The sequence below is a fragment of the Gossypium hirsutum genome, chromosome D06 (genome assembly GCF_007990345.1).
Source record: "Gossypium hirsutum isolate 1008001.06 chromosome D06, Gossypium_hirsutum_v2.1, whole genome shotgun sequence".
Taxonomy (NCBI): domain Eukaryota; kingdom Viridiplantae; phylum Streptophyta; class Magnoliopsida; order Malvales; family Malvaceae; genus Gossypium; species Gossypium hirsutum.
This window is the reverse complement of record NC_053442.1, coordinates 37,082,012-37,100,708: the sequence shown is the minus strand read 5'-3', so window position 1 is coordinate 37,100,708 and position 18,697 is coordinate 37,082,012. Positions and strand designations below refer to the sequence as shown.

Below are 18,697 nucleotides of genomic sequence, written 5' to 3'. Positions count from 1 at the left end.
TGCGTTCTTGCTTGGTGGAAAATACTTTACCAAAAACATTTCTCTTAATTCTTGCCATGTAAATATTGAACTTGGTGGCAATGAATTCAGCCATGCTCGTGCTGGATCTTGCAACAAGTACAAAAATAGCTTCAACCTCAGTGCGTCTTTAGTTACAGCACCTAACTTAAATGAATCACTCACCTTCATGAATAATCGAAGGTGTAAGTGTGGATCTTCCGTGGGCAGACCACTAAACTGGCCCACCGTTTGGAGCATCTCAAACATCTTTGGTTTCAATTCAAATTGGGATGCCTTGATATCCGACCTTCTAATTCTCAAATTTAATTCATTAAAAAGTGGCACAGCGTATTGTCTTATGGCACGATCCCTATCATCAACAATAAGGATTGGGTTGTGCATTTGTTCAACTCTATTACCTTGTCCATCCTTTTTATTTCCAAGGTCCATCTCTACTTGTCTTTGAGCAGATCTCTCACGTTTTCTTTCTCTAAAAGTCCGCTTGATTTTAGGGTCCACGGATAATAGATAAATGATTCGATCTATGCTTATAAAACACTTAAGAATAAATAAAGAATAAAGAAAAAAGAATGCAAAAATAAATTAGTAAAGTTAAAAATTAAATAAAAATAAAAATCAAATTTTAAAAATAAATTGTCAAAGAATGATTAAAGCAATAGTCCCCGACAATGAGGCCAAAAAATTGTAATGTAGTTTTGTGTAGGTGTACACAATCCTTCAAGTAATAAGTAAGTAAAATGAGTTATCATCTCCATAGGGACTGCATAAGCTTAACCGATTAATTGCAAAACTATAAATAACAATTTGATGTAAAAACTCAATAATTTGGTTGGTGATGATTAAACAAAATAAAATTAACTAGATGCAAAGATTGATCCCCATGCAATTCTAATCTAGATGCAATTTACCTAAATGTATGAATGAATGAATTTAGGAACAAAAACAATCAATAGTAAATGGGCTAGGATAATTATATTAGTCAATTCAATTTACTTTATCATGCTTAACAATTTTCGGAAGTACTTCCACGGTAACTCGATCTTTCATGAGTTTGGAAACAAAATTAAGTCATTCCAGAGTCTTTTACTATAGGTTGCTTAGCATCTATGTAAGGTCACATGGACATTTACGTTTGCCACACTTTAATTACATAAACCTAAAAACTATGCAAGATAATAGAGCTAACTACAGATATTACGAACCTCAACTTAGTCGGGTTTAATGATCTAAATTGAGCATTGCAATTTTCAATTATGCGTCTACTAGCCATCGTCTGGTTAGAATTACTCAGCTAATCTGAGTGCACTTAATCACGTATGAATGAATTGCATCATGATATTAATTAAAAACATGATTGACTGAGGCCTAAACATGTTAAACATGAATAAAATAAATCTTATTGAATTAACATAATCATCTTAGCAAATAGGATTTAAAATATCATCGTTAATGTCCAAAATAATAAACTCAAAGAAAACATAATTAAAATAAATAACAAGATAAAAGTGTAAAATCTATTCAGTTTAGCAGACTTTTGGATCTATTCTGACTGATGCGCTCCTCCGTTCTACTTGATGCTTCTTTTGCTATGGAGTTCCTAAGGTGGCCGACCAAAGAATGCTTTTGACAAAGCTTTTGTGGCTAAAGGATGGAAGGGAAATGTACGGCTATGCAAGGGAAAGGAAAAGGAAAATAGAATATGGAGAAAAGCTAATGAGAGAAAAGAAATGAGATGTGAGGGATGAGGGATTAAGGGATTGATGCATGGTATTTATAGGTGAATGTAAGGGGTAGAGTTCGCTAAAAATATATTTGAAATTCCTCCTTTTTCTATCATACTTGGCCTGCCATAGTTATAGAAGAAGGGGATGACTTAGTCTCCTCATTTTGAATTCAAACTAAGGCTATTAATAGCTATAGGATGGACGGTTTCAACAGCAAGTTGTTGGGCTAAATTCTTATTATTTTTCAAATGTAAGGACCTTCAATTAAATACCCCAAAGCTTGCTTTTTGGCAACCATCTACTTGTGCCAAAACTGGGCTTTAGTTTCCTCTTGTTGGACGGTTTCTTAGTACAATAATTTAGCAGACATGTCCATCTTTTAACACCTTTTTTACTGGGTTAAATTATCAACCTTATGACCCAAATTGAATGGTCTTGGCTCCACATGAATTAATTTGTGGATGTCCATGTTCATTCACATTAATCACATCTTCAATGGTCCTCCTATATAGTGAAAAATCACATATTAATAAATTAATATGAAATAATATAAAATATGTACAAAAATCATGTAATTAAGCACAATTTCACATAAATTATAAATTCATGTCCAATATTAATAATTAAGTAAAATTCACTTATTTTAATAACAATTACTCAAGATAAACATATATATATTTGAAAAAAAGACCTAAAATGGTCAACTTCAATTAATAGCATCAACCATTAGAAAATCATGGATTGTGGTAGGGTAATCCAACCCAAAATTCAAGTTACAATTATTTGTAATAGCATAATAGCTCATAAAATTCGTAGCCTTATTACAATTGTGATTGACCCATTTGAACTCTGCATTGTTGATCATATCCTTGGATTTAAACAAATTGTTAATACGTTGCCCCATAATTGTGATATCCACTCTTCGATTCTTAATTTTGTTTGCCAAGCTTGCGCAGTCTGTTTTAAAGATAGCTTTACCTATGTTCAGGGATCTCACCACTTTAATGCTTTCTTCAAATGCACATAATTCAGCCCACTCAACCTGCATCCTATCCTCTTTAAACCCGTAGCTCCCACCCATAACAAAACCTATAGAGTCACGGGTAAGAACACCAAACACTGTTTTGTCATTAATAATAGCTGCATCAAAGTTAATCTTTACTTTATCAGTAGGGAGTTTCTCCCACTTTTTATCCACAATGTGAGGCAGTAAGATTGGTCTGTTGATCATGTTGTGAATACGAAACTCCTTACTAAGACTTTTAGGTCTCTCCCATATAACCCAAGTAGCTTCCTCCTTACCCTGAAAAAGCACGTTATTTCGATTATTCTAGCTGTTCTATAAAATAGTGATAAAATCGGTCATGGATTTCTTATCTAGTACCCGCATCGCCTCTTTCCGACAGTCAGTACAGCTGGAGTAGTCATTATTAATAATTCTCCCATCAAGCCCCCCAATGGTAAGAATAGCCTGGGCATTTGGGAAATCCTTGAGAGCATGAACAAGGGTTTCTCTCTTTTCACTACACCTAAAGCACTCCCTATCAGCAGTCTGATGAATCAATTTTATCTTATCTTTCATAGAGAGGAACTCGTGACCCAGCCGCCAAGCGAAAACCCTAATTTTTAGGAGAGTTTTAAGTTTCCAAATTGTTTTCCAAAAAAATCTATGAGGCCCCATGCCCAGTTGTTTGAGAAGAAGCCACGAGTAAGTTGTTTTAGAAGTATAAGAACCATGAGGGTTTTGGAACCAAATCATGCTATCATTCGGACCGTTGGGGAAGAAAGGAAGGTTGTATATACGCTGCCCCATGCATCTGTTGTATATCTCATGTACTCTATTATTATTCAAGCATGTACTCTCCTTATTCCAAAGCTCGTGCACTTTCCTTTCATGGACAACCCTTCGAAACCCCAGTTGTCCTTGTGGATATCAATATTTGAAGACCCTATTTGCCACCCAAACCCATTTTTAATACCCTGGCGAGAGTAGCAATACTTTTCCAAGTGAACAACGGTTTGTCCACCTTTTTAGAGTGAAATAGTTCACCTTTGTGGAAGTATTTAGAAATGAGAATATCATAGCATAATGTGTCATTGATCGTAAGTAGACTTCACACCTGTCTGCCAAGAAGAGCTATGTTAAATAGTCGAATGTGTCTAAAGCCAATCCCTTCCATTCTTGTAGGGAGGCATACTTTGTCCCAAGCTAACATAGCCCACCCACACTCTTTATCTTTACATGCCCACCATATTCTTCGCATCTTTGCTTGCATCTCCTTAATAGAACCCTTAGGTGCAAGGAAAATAGACAATGCATAAGTTGGAAAAGATTGTACTATAGATTTAATAAATATTTCTCTGGCCCTGTAGGAGAGGAGTCTCTTTGACCAACTATTAATCCGGCATGAGAAACAATTAATAATGCTAACGAATGCCATAGACTTTTTCTTTCCAACATGGAGGGGAAGACCGAGATAGTTTGTAACAACCCATTTTCAATGAAATTGGAATAGTGATTTCGGGACCACAAATCCAAAGTTAGAAAATTTATTATTATTTTATTGCCTAAAATATGATAGAAATACCTTATAAAAAGGACAAAATAGTTGAAAGTGCAAAAGTTGAGTTCTATTAGCTAAAGGTATTAAATAGCTATAGAACTTTAAAGTAGAGACCCTTATATGGTAGTTATCCCATTAATGAGTTAGTGGATGATAATGGCTTGGCAATTTGTGTAATTATTAAAGATTATAAAGGTTAATTAATTAATTAATAAATAAATGATAAGTAAAATCAATATAAAATGAATCATCATCTTCCATTATCATCTTGGTAACAAAATTAAAAGAGAAGATAGCCATTGAAGTTTCAAAACATTTGGCAACCCTATTTCCTTCAATTAAGCATGTGTTTTGTCCTGTTTTTGATAATTTCTATGTTTCCAAGATCATTGTAGCTTAATCTAGCTAGCCCGGGGACTAATTTGTGAAACTGCTAAAGTACTTGAGTTTTGGCATTGAGGAATATGTTAGGGTTTTGAAGTTTAATTGAAGAAAATGAATGGTTGTTGTTAGATAAACAATTTTTGTAAAGGAATTTTTGATGAAATTATCAATTAGAGATTAAATTGAAAAATGTGATAAATTATGTGGTAAAAGTGTGAACTTGTGAAATATATGGGTTGGTATAACTATGTTTATAATTCAGCTAGGCTTGGGTAAGGATAAAATTGAATGAATTTCATTTTCCGAGCCTAGGGACTAAATTATAAAGAATTAAAAGTATATGGGCAAAATGGTAATTTTCCAAAAACTGTGTTAGACTAAATTGAATGTGAATTATATTGAATTGAGTTAAATTCATTCGTATAGATCTGGTTAGACCTTGTACGACATTAGATCGAGGCAAAGAGAAAATCTCAGATTAGTTGCCTCCGTATCTACATACACTCATCGAGGTAAGTTCGTGTAATTAAATTGTACATTTATATGTTTTAAATTGAATTATATGTTTTTGAAGTGTGTAATCATTATATATGAATACCGGTCACATATCCATTGACGTACAACGATTATCGAGCCCCGTTTGAACCTTAGGAATTCGTAAGATACAAATGACATGTCATTAGAGTTACCAATTTCAGCTCTTATGAGCTTACTGATACTCAGCTCGTATGAGCTTACCGTTATTCAGCTCGGAGGATCTTACCGTTATTCAGCTCGAAGGAGCTTACTGTTTACAACTCGTATGAGCATACATGTACATGAATTGACGGATTATAGTTCAGTACACCTCGTGTGTACTACCCGCATATCCAACGTTATTTTAAATGGTTCAACGAGCACAGTTTTATTACAAGTTTATATGAGTTCGATACGAACTAGTATAGGTATTTACATGAATTAGATAAAAATGGTTTGTATATGATATATGGATACGTGGTATAGATGTTACATGTATATGGAGTTTGAATAGTTGTTGAACTCATACATGATTCTCGATTTTTATATGAATTACATGGCTAACATGGTTGATGAATATGTGTTAGCCTTTTGGCCAAATTGAGTTGAGGCATGCTTTGGTTTACTTACCTTAAATGTGATTAAAATGGTAAGTTAAATTCTCTATTATACGAACTTACTAAGCTTAAAAGCTTTCTTTGTGTTATTTTTCGTGTTTTATAGTAATTCAAAAGCTCATTTGGGCTGGAAGCTTGTCGGAGCTATATCACACTATTCATCGTCTTTTTTGGTACTTTCGGTTATTTAATTTCGGTTATAATGGCATGTATAGGTTAATTTGGCCAATGTTGGCATATTAGTGTTTCGTTGAGATTAGCCACTTATTTGGCTTGTGTTTGGTATATTTTACTGTGTATATAAATGTGGCTTTATCATATTTGATTTGATATGGTAGAATGATGGAAAGTAAAATGTGGTTTGAATATGCATATAAGATATGTTATATACCTTAGTGTGATTTAGTGCTTTGTTATGGAAAACTTATAGCTATAGTGATGTTAGTTAGAATGGTATATTTGATACCATTTGGAAATATTGGTATGTTTTGGTAAATAAGTTAAGTGACATGAAATGATGCAAAATGATTTACCTTGTGAATTGGTATTTTGGGTATCAAATGGTTGAGCTTGATAAGTGACCTACATGATAGGTTTTGGTACAATTATGCATATATGTATTTGGTTATTTATGTAAGTTTGGATACATGGTTGACATGTTTTTAAGTTGTCATTTGAGGTACCTAAGGGCATATTGGTTGTATGTGATTATAGTACATGTTTAAGGTTTGATTTTTGGCTTATTTTGAATGCCTAATTATGACTTGTGTATATACAAAATGTTGAATGTAGGTGGATGCTAAATTGGGTGAGAAATGTGGCTTGTAAAATGGCCTATTTTCGTCCACACGGGCAGAGACACGGGCGTGTTTCTCAGCCGTGTGTGACACACGGCCAAGTGACACGGACGTGTGTCCCCTGTATCTTTTAAAGAGCGCAAGTCAGTATGCTTATACGGCCTAGTACACGGGCGTATGGCTTGGCTGTGTGGCACAAGTCAGTGAGTTACACGGGCACAGACACAAGAATGCCCACACAGCCTAAGACACTTGCGTGTCTTTTGGCCGTGTGACCCTTGTCGCTTTAAAAATTTTATTTGTTTTTGAAAAATTCTCTTAGTTTCTAATTAAGTCTCGATTTGTTTCTAAGGTGTATTTTGGGCCTCGAGAGCTCGTATAAGGGACAAAATATATGATTTTGATTGATTTTCAACATATATATGCTTTTATATGAAATTTTAATTTTTTTGTCTATGTAAATTGTATACTCCGTAACCCTGTTTTGGCGACGGATTGGGTTAGAGGTGTTACATAGTTATCTAAAGTTTCAACAAATTTCATGCGTAGCACGTTGCCCAACATCTATCTTTGGTTCATGGGAGTTTTTGGACTAAATATGATATAGAGTTGCGCGCGGACCAAGATCGAGTTGCCAAGTCACGAGAAACTCCTATGAAAGCTCTAGACGAATCAGATCTAAATTCAAAACAAAGAACAAGATTAAAAGCAAATCAGAATTGAATTGAAATTCCCCAAATTCAATTAAAAGAGCAGCAAGAAACAAAGAAATAGAAAAAAACGAATCAAACGGAATTGAAAGTATGGAAAGGATGCGATTCTGCCAAGGGATTGATTCGGCCAAGAATGCCTAATTTCCAGCAATCAATTGATCCCCAAATTGAAAGAGATCCAATCGGCCAAACCCTAGGAATTGGGGATTTTTGAGAACGACTCTTTGCTGCCAATGAATGATGATTTAATTCGATTCTTTGAGTTGAATATGGCTGGAAAAACAAAAGAAGAACAGCAAACAAATGAGATAAAGAATCGGCACAAGTAGGAATAAAGAAATAAAAACGAAACAGCAAGAAATAAAGAAAAGAAATTGAACAGCAAGAATAAAAGATAAGTCCTAAAGATCCTTGAAATCCCGAAAGATCTCACAAATCTCTTCAAACGGCTCTAATCTCCCCTCCAAAGGATATCGATGGCAAGAAGAAGGTTGAAGATGGCTCCCACAATCAAAAGATTGTTAAAACAACTTCTAAAAAAACTCAAGAGAGAAATCTTGGAGAAAATTCAAAGAAAATTCTGCTCTCTCAGATCTGAAATTTAAGAATGAATCTAAGCGTTATGTACAAGGGGTGGCCGGCCATGCCTTTAAATAGGCCTCAAGTAATCCTAATCTAACAAGTAACTAATAAAATTAAACCTAATTAATAGAATAAAAAAGGAAAATTAGGCCAAGCATATATATGGGCTGTTTTTGGGCTGAATTTTACATGTATGTTCCTAAAGCTTAAAAAATTAAATTAAACAATTAAAATGTTTATAAATTGGGCCCTTTGACATTTTGGCCTGATTTTCAACTAAGTATGAAGGAATTTCTTGATTGGGCTGGAATTTGGTTATTGGGCCTCGCCTTCAAGAATTTGGGCTCGTGATCCATCTCCTACCAAAATTGGGTCGTTGATGCTCGTAACGGAGATCCAATGCGCTTTGGCTGCAAGATTCGGTTTCTTGGACCAAGATTTCCAAGATTTGAAATCTTGATTTTCTTGATTCTTGAAATCGCTCCAAACAGCAAAATTGGGCCAAGATTCGGTTTCTTGACTTTCTTGAAAACAAGAAAGTGAATCTTGATTTTCTTGATTTGAGCCCATCACCTTCTTGAGCTTGGGTTGGGCCTTTGTGACTCGTATCATTCCCCCCTTCCTCAAAAAGATTCGTCCTCGAATCTGAAAAATCAAATGAACTCGACTTTCCTCTATCGAATGGGACTAATGGCAATTGAGTCCATTGAAAGGAATAGCCATGAGATAGTAAATAGCAACGGAAACAAGCTTGTAGTCCAATCATAAGCATAACAGAACAGGTATAACGCATGTGAATGGACAGATTCAGATTACCATGCAAACAATCTAATTTACTCGCCACTGCCTCGTCAAATATTCGAAACAAAGATGGACATGTTTTAAGGCATTTAGTCGTCTCAAATTTGTCCCACAAACCATGAATAAATTGCGAGTAATAAATCAAATGGTAAACATAATCGTCACAAGTAGGTATTTGAAAGATTCACATTGTCCACAGAGTTGCATAATCATACCATGCATTAATCGACGGTCTATAGATTCACTCACACATGCATTATCAAAAACAAGAATCTTTTTATCAACCATCAAAACAGATAGATCATCAATAAATAAAATAGGACAGTCAAGCACGTTTCGATCTAAGTGTTCATCAACACGATCTTTATCACTATCCGAGGAGTACAAAAGTGTTTCAAAGGTTTCAAGCATTTTACCTTGATAAGCAGAAGAATAAGGGTCGATTTTATCTTTTCATTTAAAACAAACCTTCGCTCATCAGGGGCATAGTGTATTCGGAGCTCCGTTGTTGAGTTAACCTTTGTCAAATGGAACTCAAACTTCATGTACAACCACATAAACTGTTTAAGGCACGAATATAAATTGAAAACAAACTTGGCAAATTTCGTTACCTTATTCACCATAACAGATTTGCACAAATTCAAGGATTTTACATAAGGCAAATCAAGAGAATAACAACTCATGCTTCCTTTCGTAATGACTTTATCAACCACAATCGAAGAATAACAATTAATCGGATCAAAATGAAGGGATCTTTTAAGAACTAAGTCACCAAAGATTTTATCAATAATTTTCGAATCTGCACGGGACTCAGTTGCTAAAAATTCCTTACCTCGCTTACCTTCAGGCTCATGTAGTGTGATTTCATCTTCAACCTTGCCTATGTTGATCGTATGAAAGCGTCTTTCATCGAAAAGGTATTGAAGTTGAAAGTTATCTTTCGTATGTGGCCAATGGAAGTGTTCTATCCCACGTAAAGGTGGTAAACCTTTAGGGGTCTTACTAAAAACATCCTCATAATCCTGCAAAAAACATTGAAACACACTAGGTAAATTTTCGTTAATGTTAGATAAAGATAAATAGTTTTGCCTAAACCTCACAAGGATACAAGGCTGTTTATTGAGTAGGGCTCTCCGCACATCTTTTTTTGTTGCCATCAAATTTTTCACTCTCATTTTACCACTTGCAGATTCACTCACCTTTGGGCTATTTAGATTTGACTTTTTTCACTACTAGCCTCTTTTCTCTCTGTCTTTTGTATTTGTCCTTTCTCCCTTACCCCCTCACAAAATTTCATCATTTTTAATTGATCTTTATATACATCACTCGGATTTAAAGGAGCAAGAGTGAATTTCGGCCTTTAAACACAAGAGAGTATCTATTAAGCTTGCCTTGGTGTGTAACATCACGATCAAATTGCCAAGGCCGTCCAAGGAGCAAGTGTGCCGCATGCATTGGGACCACATCACACCATACCTCATCCTCATAATTCCCGAGCTTAAAAGTGATCAAGGACTGTTTTGTAACTTTAACTTCTGAGCATTCATTAAGCCATTGAAGGTGATACGGCTTAGGGTGCTCGATACAAGGTAACGTTAAGGAATCCACCAAATAACTGCTAACTAGATTCGAACAACTCCCACTATCAATAATAAGTGAATATAAGTTACCTTTTATAAAACACCTAGAATAGAAAATATTGGTCCTTTGGTTATCAAAATCGTCTCCCATTTGGCTATTAAGGGTTCGGCGGACTACCATCTTATTTTTTTCCTCTTTTTTTTGAAATACTTGCAAAATAAACACTCAACACTCAAAAATAAAAGTTAGCAAACCTCACCGTTAATCACTCAAAAAGAAAATTCAAATTCTCAATGAGGTAGAATTCAATCTTGTGAGTTCTTTATCAGAGTTTATATCAACCAATTAGAGAGTGGATGAACCGATCTACCAAAGAATCCTAATTTGCACTAGGATGCCAAAAACTGACGAGACACCAATTGATTCGTGTTGCACCGAGGAAGAAGTTGTGCACACGTTTAAATCCTACTAACACAAGAAACAAGAAGGTGTTAGATAACGTAAAGGAAGAATAAAGGCAAACAAATGAAAACCTACAGCTAAGAATCAATAAAAATTGCTGAAAACAGAAAACCTGAAAAACTGCGGAGTAACTTGACAACTTTGTTTGAGGTGTTCCTGATCTTAAAAAATCATGAAATTAAATCTGGAATGTCCTTAAATATTTAATTCTTAATCTGGAAAGTTTGGGCACCAAATTCAACCTGCTGAATCTTTTTTTAAATTTTTATTGAATTTCGTCTTTTTTGATTTTTTTGACTTTTTTGACTGATTTTTTTGCGGGATTAATTTTTTTATATTCAATCACAGTGGTAAAATTTTGTATGTAAAATTTCAGATCAATTGGACAACGTTTACCCACTTAAATGTATTTTTTTCGAACAATTTTTTCTGGGTAAAACTGCTGTTTTTGCTTTAAAAAATTGAGATCAGTTTAGAAACCAACCAAGAACACCCAAAACGCCCAAAATCTGATACCAAATTATATAGAGTTGCACGCGGACCAAGATCGAGTTGCCAAGTCACGAGAAACTCCTATGAAAGCTCTAGACGAATCAGATCTGAATTCAGAACAAAGAACAAGATTAAAAGCAAATCAGAATTGAATTGAAATTCCCCAAATTCAATTAAAAGAGCAGCAAGAAACAAAGAAATAGAAAAAAACGAATCAAACGGAATTGAAAGTATGGAAAGGATGCGATTCTGCCAAGGGATTTATTCGGCCAAGAATGCCTAATTTCCAACAATCAATTGATCCCCAAATTGAAAGAGATCCAATCGGCCAAACCCTAGGAATTGGGGATTTTTGAGAACGACTCTTTGCTGCCAATGAATGATGATTTAATTTGATTCTTTGAGTTGAATATGGCTGGAAAAACAAAAGAAGAACAGCAAACAAATGAGATAAAGAATCGGCACAAGTAGGAATAAAGAAATAAAAATGAAACAGCAAGAAATAAAGAAAAGAAATTGAACAGCAAGAATAAAAGATAAGTCCTAAAGATCCTTGAAATCCCGAAAGATCTCACAAATCTCTTCAAACGGCTCTAATCTCCCCTCCAAAGGATATCGATGGCAAGAAGAAGGTTGAAGATGGCTCCCACAATCAAAAGATTGTTAAAACAACTTCTAAAGAAAACTCAAGAGAGAAATCTTGGAGAAACTCAAAGAAAATTCTGCTCTCTCAAATCTGAAATTTAAGAATGAATCTAAGTGTTATGTACAAGGGGTGGCCGGCCATGCCTTTAAATAGGCCTCAAGGAATCCTAATCTAACAAGTAACTAATAAAATTAAACCTAATTAATAGAATAAATAAAGGAAAATTCGGCCAAGCATATATATGGGCTGTTTTTGGGCCGAATTTTACATGTATGTTCCTAAAGCTTAAAAAATTAAATTAAACAATTAAAATGTTTATAAATTGGGCCCTTTGACATTTTGGCCTGATTTTCAACTAAGTATGAAGGAATTTCTTGATTGGGCTGGAATTTGGTTATTGGGCCTCGCCTTCAAGAATTTGGGCTCGTGATCCATCTCCTACCGAAATTGGGTCGTTGATGCTCGTAACGGAGATCTAATGCGCTTTGGCTGCAAGATTCGGTTTCTTGGACCAAGATTTCCAAGATTTGAAATCTTGATTTTCTTGATTCTTGAAATCGCTCCAAACAGCAAAATTGGGCCAAGATTCGGTTTCTTGACTTTCTTGAAAACAAGAAAGTGAATCTTGATTTTCTTGATTTGAGCCCATCACCTTCTTGAGCTTGGGTTGGGCCTTTGTGTCTCGTATCAAAATAAAACCATAGAATTTTCCAAGTTTATTTGTTGACCCGAAGCAAGTGTAAAATATCTGAGGATTCTTATGAAAGCCTCAAGTTCATTCTTGTTGTTCCTTATAAAAAAAAGAGCATCGTCAGCGAATAATAAGTAATTCACATGAGAGCCATTTTGGCTAGCCCTAATGCCTCTAATGAGGTTGGCTTCTTGTGTATTTAAGAGCATTCTCAAGAATGCCTCCATACAAAAGAAGAAGAGGTAAGGAGAGAGGGGGTTTCCTTGTTGAGGGCCCTGCTCGGGGACAATAATCTCCAAAAGAGTCGTGTTACACTTCATCACGTATTTCACTGTTCTAGCACATTGCATGACTTTATCGATCCAGGCATCTTTAAATCCCTACTTCTTCATAACTTTTTGAAGGAAATTCCACTCCATCCAATCATACGCCTTACTCGTGTTGAGCTTTATGACAAGACCTTTATTAGGACCATGCATTGAGCTCTAGAGATAGTGCATCATCTCATAGGCAATAAGGATGTTATCATGGATCATCTAACCCAAGACAAAGGTGCTTTGGTTCTAACTGATGCAAAAAGGGAGGGCGATCTTCAATCAGTTCGCTAATACCTTAGCAATAATCTTGTAAATCACTCTGCATAAGCTTATAGGCCTAAAGTTAATCATGTTCACAAGATCTTTAATCTTAGGAATAAGGACTATATTCATTTCATTAATACAAGAGATATCCTTGTTGCCGTCAAGATTTCATGACAAAGTTTAAGGACATCTTTACCCACTACCTCCCAATTCTCTTTAAAGAAAATATTTGAGAGGCCATCAATCCTCGAGGCTTTACGTGGAATATGGTTGATTACATTAAGGATTTCCTCATCCGTGAAATGGTTAGCCAATTTAGCATTCATATCCTGAGTAACCCTTTCTTGAATGTCGTTGATCTAATTCTCAACATTTGGAGAAGCAGTAGACTTAAATAGCTTACTAAAATAGTCCCCAACTACTTTGCTAACATCATGAATGTCCGTCACCCAGTTACCATTATCGTCAACAATTCTATCAATTCTATTCTTTTTTGATCTTCGAGTAGCACTGACGTGAAAGAATCGAGTATTTCTATTGCCTTCTTTAAGCCATCTAATTCGAGATCTCTGCGCCCAGTAGATTTCTTCCTTGTTATAAAAGTACCCCAACTTGAGATGAACAAATCTCAAACTATATGTGTTTGACTCTGCATAAGGTCCATCGATGAGCTTATCAATTCTTACCGTCAGCCTTCTTATGTTCTTAACCATTTTCCTGTACTTTTCATATTGTCAAGGACCTAAAACCTCTCGAACTTTCTCTGTTTTATCAATGATATTAGTATCCTCCCTACTCCAAGCTCTTTTTTATAATGTCCTTAGCCTCCGTATCTCTCGACCAACAAACATCAAACTTGAAGAAGAGTTTCAAGTCTTTGATATCCGCTTTAGGCTTCCGACCCATGGTACCCAGCATGACAGCATCACGGTCTGAGTTAGCTTGTCTAATAACGTTAATTGCAATGAAAGGAAACTTATTAATAGCATTAGCATACATAAGAAATCTATCAAGCCTTTCTTTGACCAACTTATTACCCTCATGGTTATTAACCCAAGTGAACCACCCTCTGTCTATTTTTAAATCCACAAGAGCCAGATCCTCCAAGACATCTCTAAATTTTTCCATAGTTGCCCTTGGCTTCCTTCGGCCACCTTCTTTTTTGGCTTCATTAATAATAGCATTAAAGTCACCCTCAACAATCCAGTATTCCTTCATCGATCTCCCCACCATTCTTAGAATATTCCATGATTTGATTCTACTTTTTGGATCAGTATTGCCATAGAAGCCAGTAAACCTAATTTTTTTTTGGTTTTCCATGCTCACAATTGAGTAAATATGGTTGCTTGAGTAGTTTTGGATCACCACGTCGATATCATTTTTCCACAGCATCACCAAGCCTCTACTATAACCCACCGAGCTAATCGCCAAGCATCCATCTAGCCTACAAATGTTTCTAATACGGGTAAAATTATTAGAAAGCATTTTTGTTTCATAGAGAAAGACAATATCAGGGTTGTTAGCAATGATAAGTTGCTTAAGTTCCCGAACTGTCATAGGGTTCCCTAACCCACGACAGTTCCAACACAAAAGCTTCATAGCTCTTGGTGGGGCTGGTCTCTAGCCACCGCTTTACATGGTGAAAGACTTTCCATAAGCCTCCTACAAACCATTCTGGATGGCTCTCTTCATGGCACTCCCCATTAATTCCTTTTATCCTTTTTTCTTTTACATTTTGTTCTACCCCCACCTTCGTGAGCTAGTTTAGTTGATCGTTTCTCCAGGGGGAGCACAATGCTGAGTCCTCTTCCCCATCTCTAAATTTTTTTCCCTTTTTGTGTCGTGGTCTCATTATCATCCCTTGTTCCCTCATTGCTTCCTTTATTAACATTCTTTGAGTTTGTTTGATTATCCAGTATTTCAATCCTGTTTCTCCAGTTTCCTTTGTTTTGATTAGAACCTCCTAACTGTATTCTAAGCCAGTTTCTATACTGAAAGCTAAAGTTATTCATATTGTTCATCTTTCTTGTAGTATTTCTGAGTGGAATGTCCAATAAGGCCACATATGTAGTAGAAAACTGGTAACCTGTCATACTTGATGGTGCAAATGATTTCACTTTCATCCCCACCAATCAAGTGAACAATCTTGTGAAGGGGTCATGACACATCAATTTTAACTTGTAATCTTATAAAGTTGTCCAGCCTCTTTTTCTATCTCTCTAACCTATAGCCACCACATCCCCAATTTCCCTCCCTATGTTGATGGCCATCTACTTGTTCATTTGTTCCAAGGGGATATTAAAAATCCTTATCCAGAAAGGATGAATATTAAACTCGTACCCATCAAGTTCTTGACCCTTAATGAAAGGTAGCATCTCAAATAAGCATTGGTTGATCAATCATGGCATCAAGTTTAAGATTCTCGTTCTATAAACTCGTACCCATCAAGTTCTTGACCCTTAATGAAAGGTAGCATCTCAAATAAGCATTGGTTGATCAACCATGGCATCAAGTTTAAGATTCTCGTTCTATCTTCAATGTTTTCGAATTTCACTAGAATCACATCTTCATTAAGAGCTACAAAGCTGACTTCATCCTTTGTGAACCATAGTAATTTTAAAACATGGTACATTACGTCCCTGTTTAATTTCTCCTTTGCCATGATCTTCTCCACTGCCCAGGCTTCATAAACCTAGAGATTTTCATTATTCCTTTTTGTACTTATCACCCTACTCTACTCCTCTTCAGAAAATTTTAGTCGTTCCAACATCTTGGTTATATCTTTCGCCATTTTTGAGGGGAGTGACCTTGGAGAACACATTTTCCAAAGGACCAAATAGACCAAAGGCCGCTCCCACGAGTAACCAAGAATCTACTACAGAATTGAAGAGGGAGAGATGGAAAGGAAACAAAACAACTAACAGAAAAAATGAAAAATAAGAAAATCTGAAAAAAGAAGAGTAATCGAACCAATACTATTATCCAATCAAATGAGCCTAAAATAGAAAGATAAAAAACACCTAAAATAGCAAGAGATCAAACAGAGAAAACCTACAGAGTTAAACTAAATAAAAATAATCATAACCACATCAAAAGAAACCCAGAGTACTCAAAATAGAAGGTAAAATCGGGCAAAACAAAAAGAAGACTACCATCTAAGTTAAAAAGAAGAAAGTAACATGAAAAAGATGAAAAGAAACAACTAAAACCCTAGATGTAGAAAAACTACGTACTCAAAGATAGCAAATAAAGCATGCAACAATGAATAGTCTCGTAATAAATGCATATTTTTTAAAACCCCAAGAAAATATTCTTTTATGCAAAATTCATTGAAAAGTCAAACTTTCTGGCTATGAATGTATGTGAAAGGTACAGATTCCATGCAAGAAAATGAGAGTTCATGCAAGAAAACATGTAAAATAAAGAAAAATGGTACACAGAGAAAGATAACAAGATTCAATGATTCACGAAAACCACCGTTCCCTAAGCACTCCTAATGTTGATTTGATACAACAGCTGCATCCACGTTAAGATCCACCGTACAACCCTCGATAATAACACCAAACCCATCTTGGAAACCCCACTAAACAGGGACATAGAAAAACACACCTCTACTGCTCAATTATTCAATCAAAGAACAAAGACAGACACCTAACTACAAAAAAGCAAGAAAAGCAATTGCACCAATCTTGGAGCTCAAGATAAACATATTTATTAAGTAAAAAGGTGGTAAAAATATACAGAAAACCCTATATAATTTCAAGTTTACAGATGTACCGTCTAAAGGTGGTAAAAATATACAGGCTTTCTATATTGAGTTGTGAGGATATCTCTTACAGTAAACAATTAAGAATCTGCGAAGATTTCCTTCCTCGAAGAAAGTAAATGCATGAGGAGTTATGAAAGACACTAATTAAATAGGGAATTTAAAGTAAGTCTTCCAAGGAATCCTCTACTGTGACAAAGAGGATAGTGTACTATCCTAGCATGGGCATGACAATCGTGGAGTCTTAGCCACATGGTGTATTCCTACTAGCGTTGTGTTGGTAAGGTATGGAAACTCATTAAGTTATTTGGAACTTATTTGTGTTGTCATGTGTTTTAGGTAATTGGGGATTTGAGAGAGTTCGAGAAGGGACCAGGCCAGAACTCATCGTGCTGCGATATCTTTGTTTAATAGTTATAACTTGCATATAGTAGGGCGACCCAAAGGCGGAGTTTGAAGGTCTTTGTTGCAAATGTAGTTAGATAGTTAAAATATTAGGTGGTTATTTTAAATAAGGCATACTAGATGAAATGTTGTATGATCAATTAAAGATTTATTAATGATGTAGATTCGTTTAAAACCTTGAGTTTATTTAAAAATAGTATCAATTGTGTTCCTTGTTTGCACTCTTTATTTTTTGTGGATAATAATATTGAAAGAAATACTTGTAGTTTAAATTGTGTTGTGACACTTTATAGTCTGGACTTTGTGATAGGGTCAGGCACGGGGTGGTATTATTTATTGGTATCAGAGCTCTAGCTTCGCCGATCCTCAGGGAATAGAAATTGGAAAATTGTATCACCCGATTTTCTCTAAGTCCAGAATTTATGAATAATTAGGGATTAAATTGAAATAAACTAGAAGTTGGCAGCTTCTACTGAAATATCAAGAAAATTTAGTGGTTGATTTGGACATAGTTGAATTCCAATTATGGTTCGGTTGGATGAGAACCAACTGAATCTTTAGTGGGAGACAAAATTATTACCAATGGATGTTTACTGTAGGGTTGATAATCAGGCGTGAAAGGCTATAAATAGCTGACAAATGAATTCCCAGGGTAAATTCTTCTCAATTCTATTTAATATTATTCTATTCTTTATCTTATCCCTTGGTTGCTCTGAAGAACAAATAATTACGGAAAGCTTTGCATGGAGCGATGTTCATGAGGGTTGAGTCAGAAAAGTAGAGAATCCATTGAGCTGCTAAGAATCTAAGTCCTTTGATGTTCATAAATTTAAGAACGATGTTAAGAACTTTCAAAACATTTGAGGGGTTTTGCATGTTTCTAAAAACTAAGTTTTTAAACAGGAATGTTAAGTTTGATTATGATTTTGGTTGTCATGCTTAGCTACTAGAAGAATGGAAGCTTTGACATTCAAAAAAGCTAAGATGATGAGGCAAAGAAGCATCAGGTGAGTTTTTATACTCCAAACATGGAAGTGCTTAGAATACTATATGGTTAGAATAATCTTTATTTTTTAAAAATGCTATGTATACATGGATGAGCAGGATATGAGTATCTGTAAGTGTGTCAGTATGCATGAAATGGTTGTGGAACAATATATCTAAATTTATCGTACTCCACATTATAATATTTATGCGATAATATGCCTATGTCTATGTGTTTATGAATTGTGGAGTATGGAGGAAAACTTTTGATGGGATAGATGGAGTAGGTTTTGGCTTATGAAAGACCAAGCAGATGGTTAAGGAAGTGGAATTTCCACAATCTGGTGTTGGTGGTTGCAAATAGTGATGT

At 35.3% G+C, this 18,697-nt stretch overlaps 1 protein-coding gene across 1 annotated transcript; it reads right to left on the bottom strand.

The window, feature by feature from the left end:
• Positions 1–13,964: 13,964 nt before the first annotated feature.
• Positions 13,965–14,771, bottom strand: LOC107900181 (uncharacterized). The gene has a single exon (XM_016825875.1). It carries the CDS (start codon positions 14,769–14,771, stop codon positions 13,965–13,967), a length of 807 nt encoding a protein of 268 aa, XP_016681364.1.
• Positions 14,772–18,697: the final 3,926 nt, after the last annotated feature.

Excerpts from the sequence above, each read along its gene's own strand:
- LOC107900181 (XM_016825875.1), bottom strand. The coding sequence starts at position 14,771 with ATGAAGCTTTTGTGTTGGAACTGTCGTGGGTTAGGGAACCCTATGACA.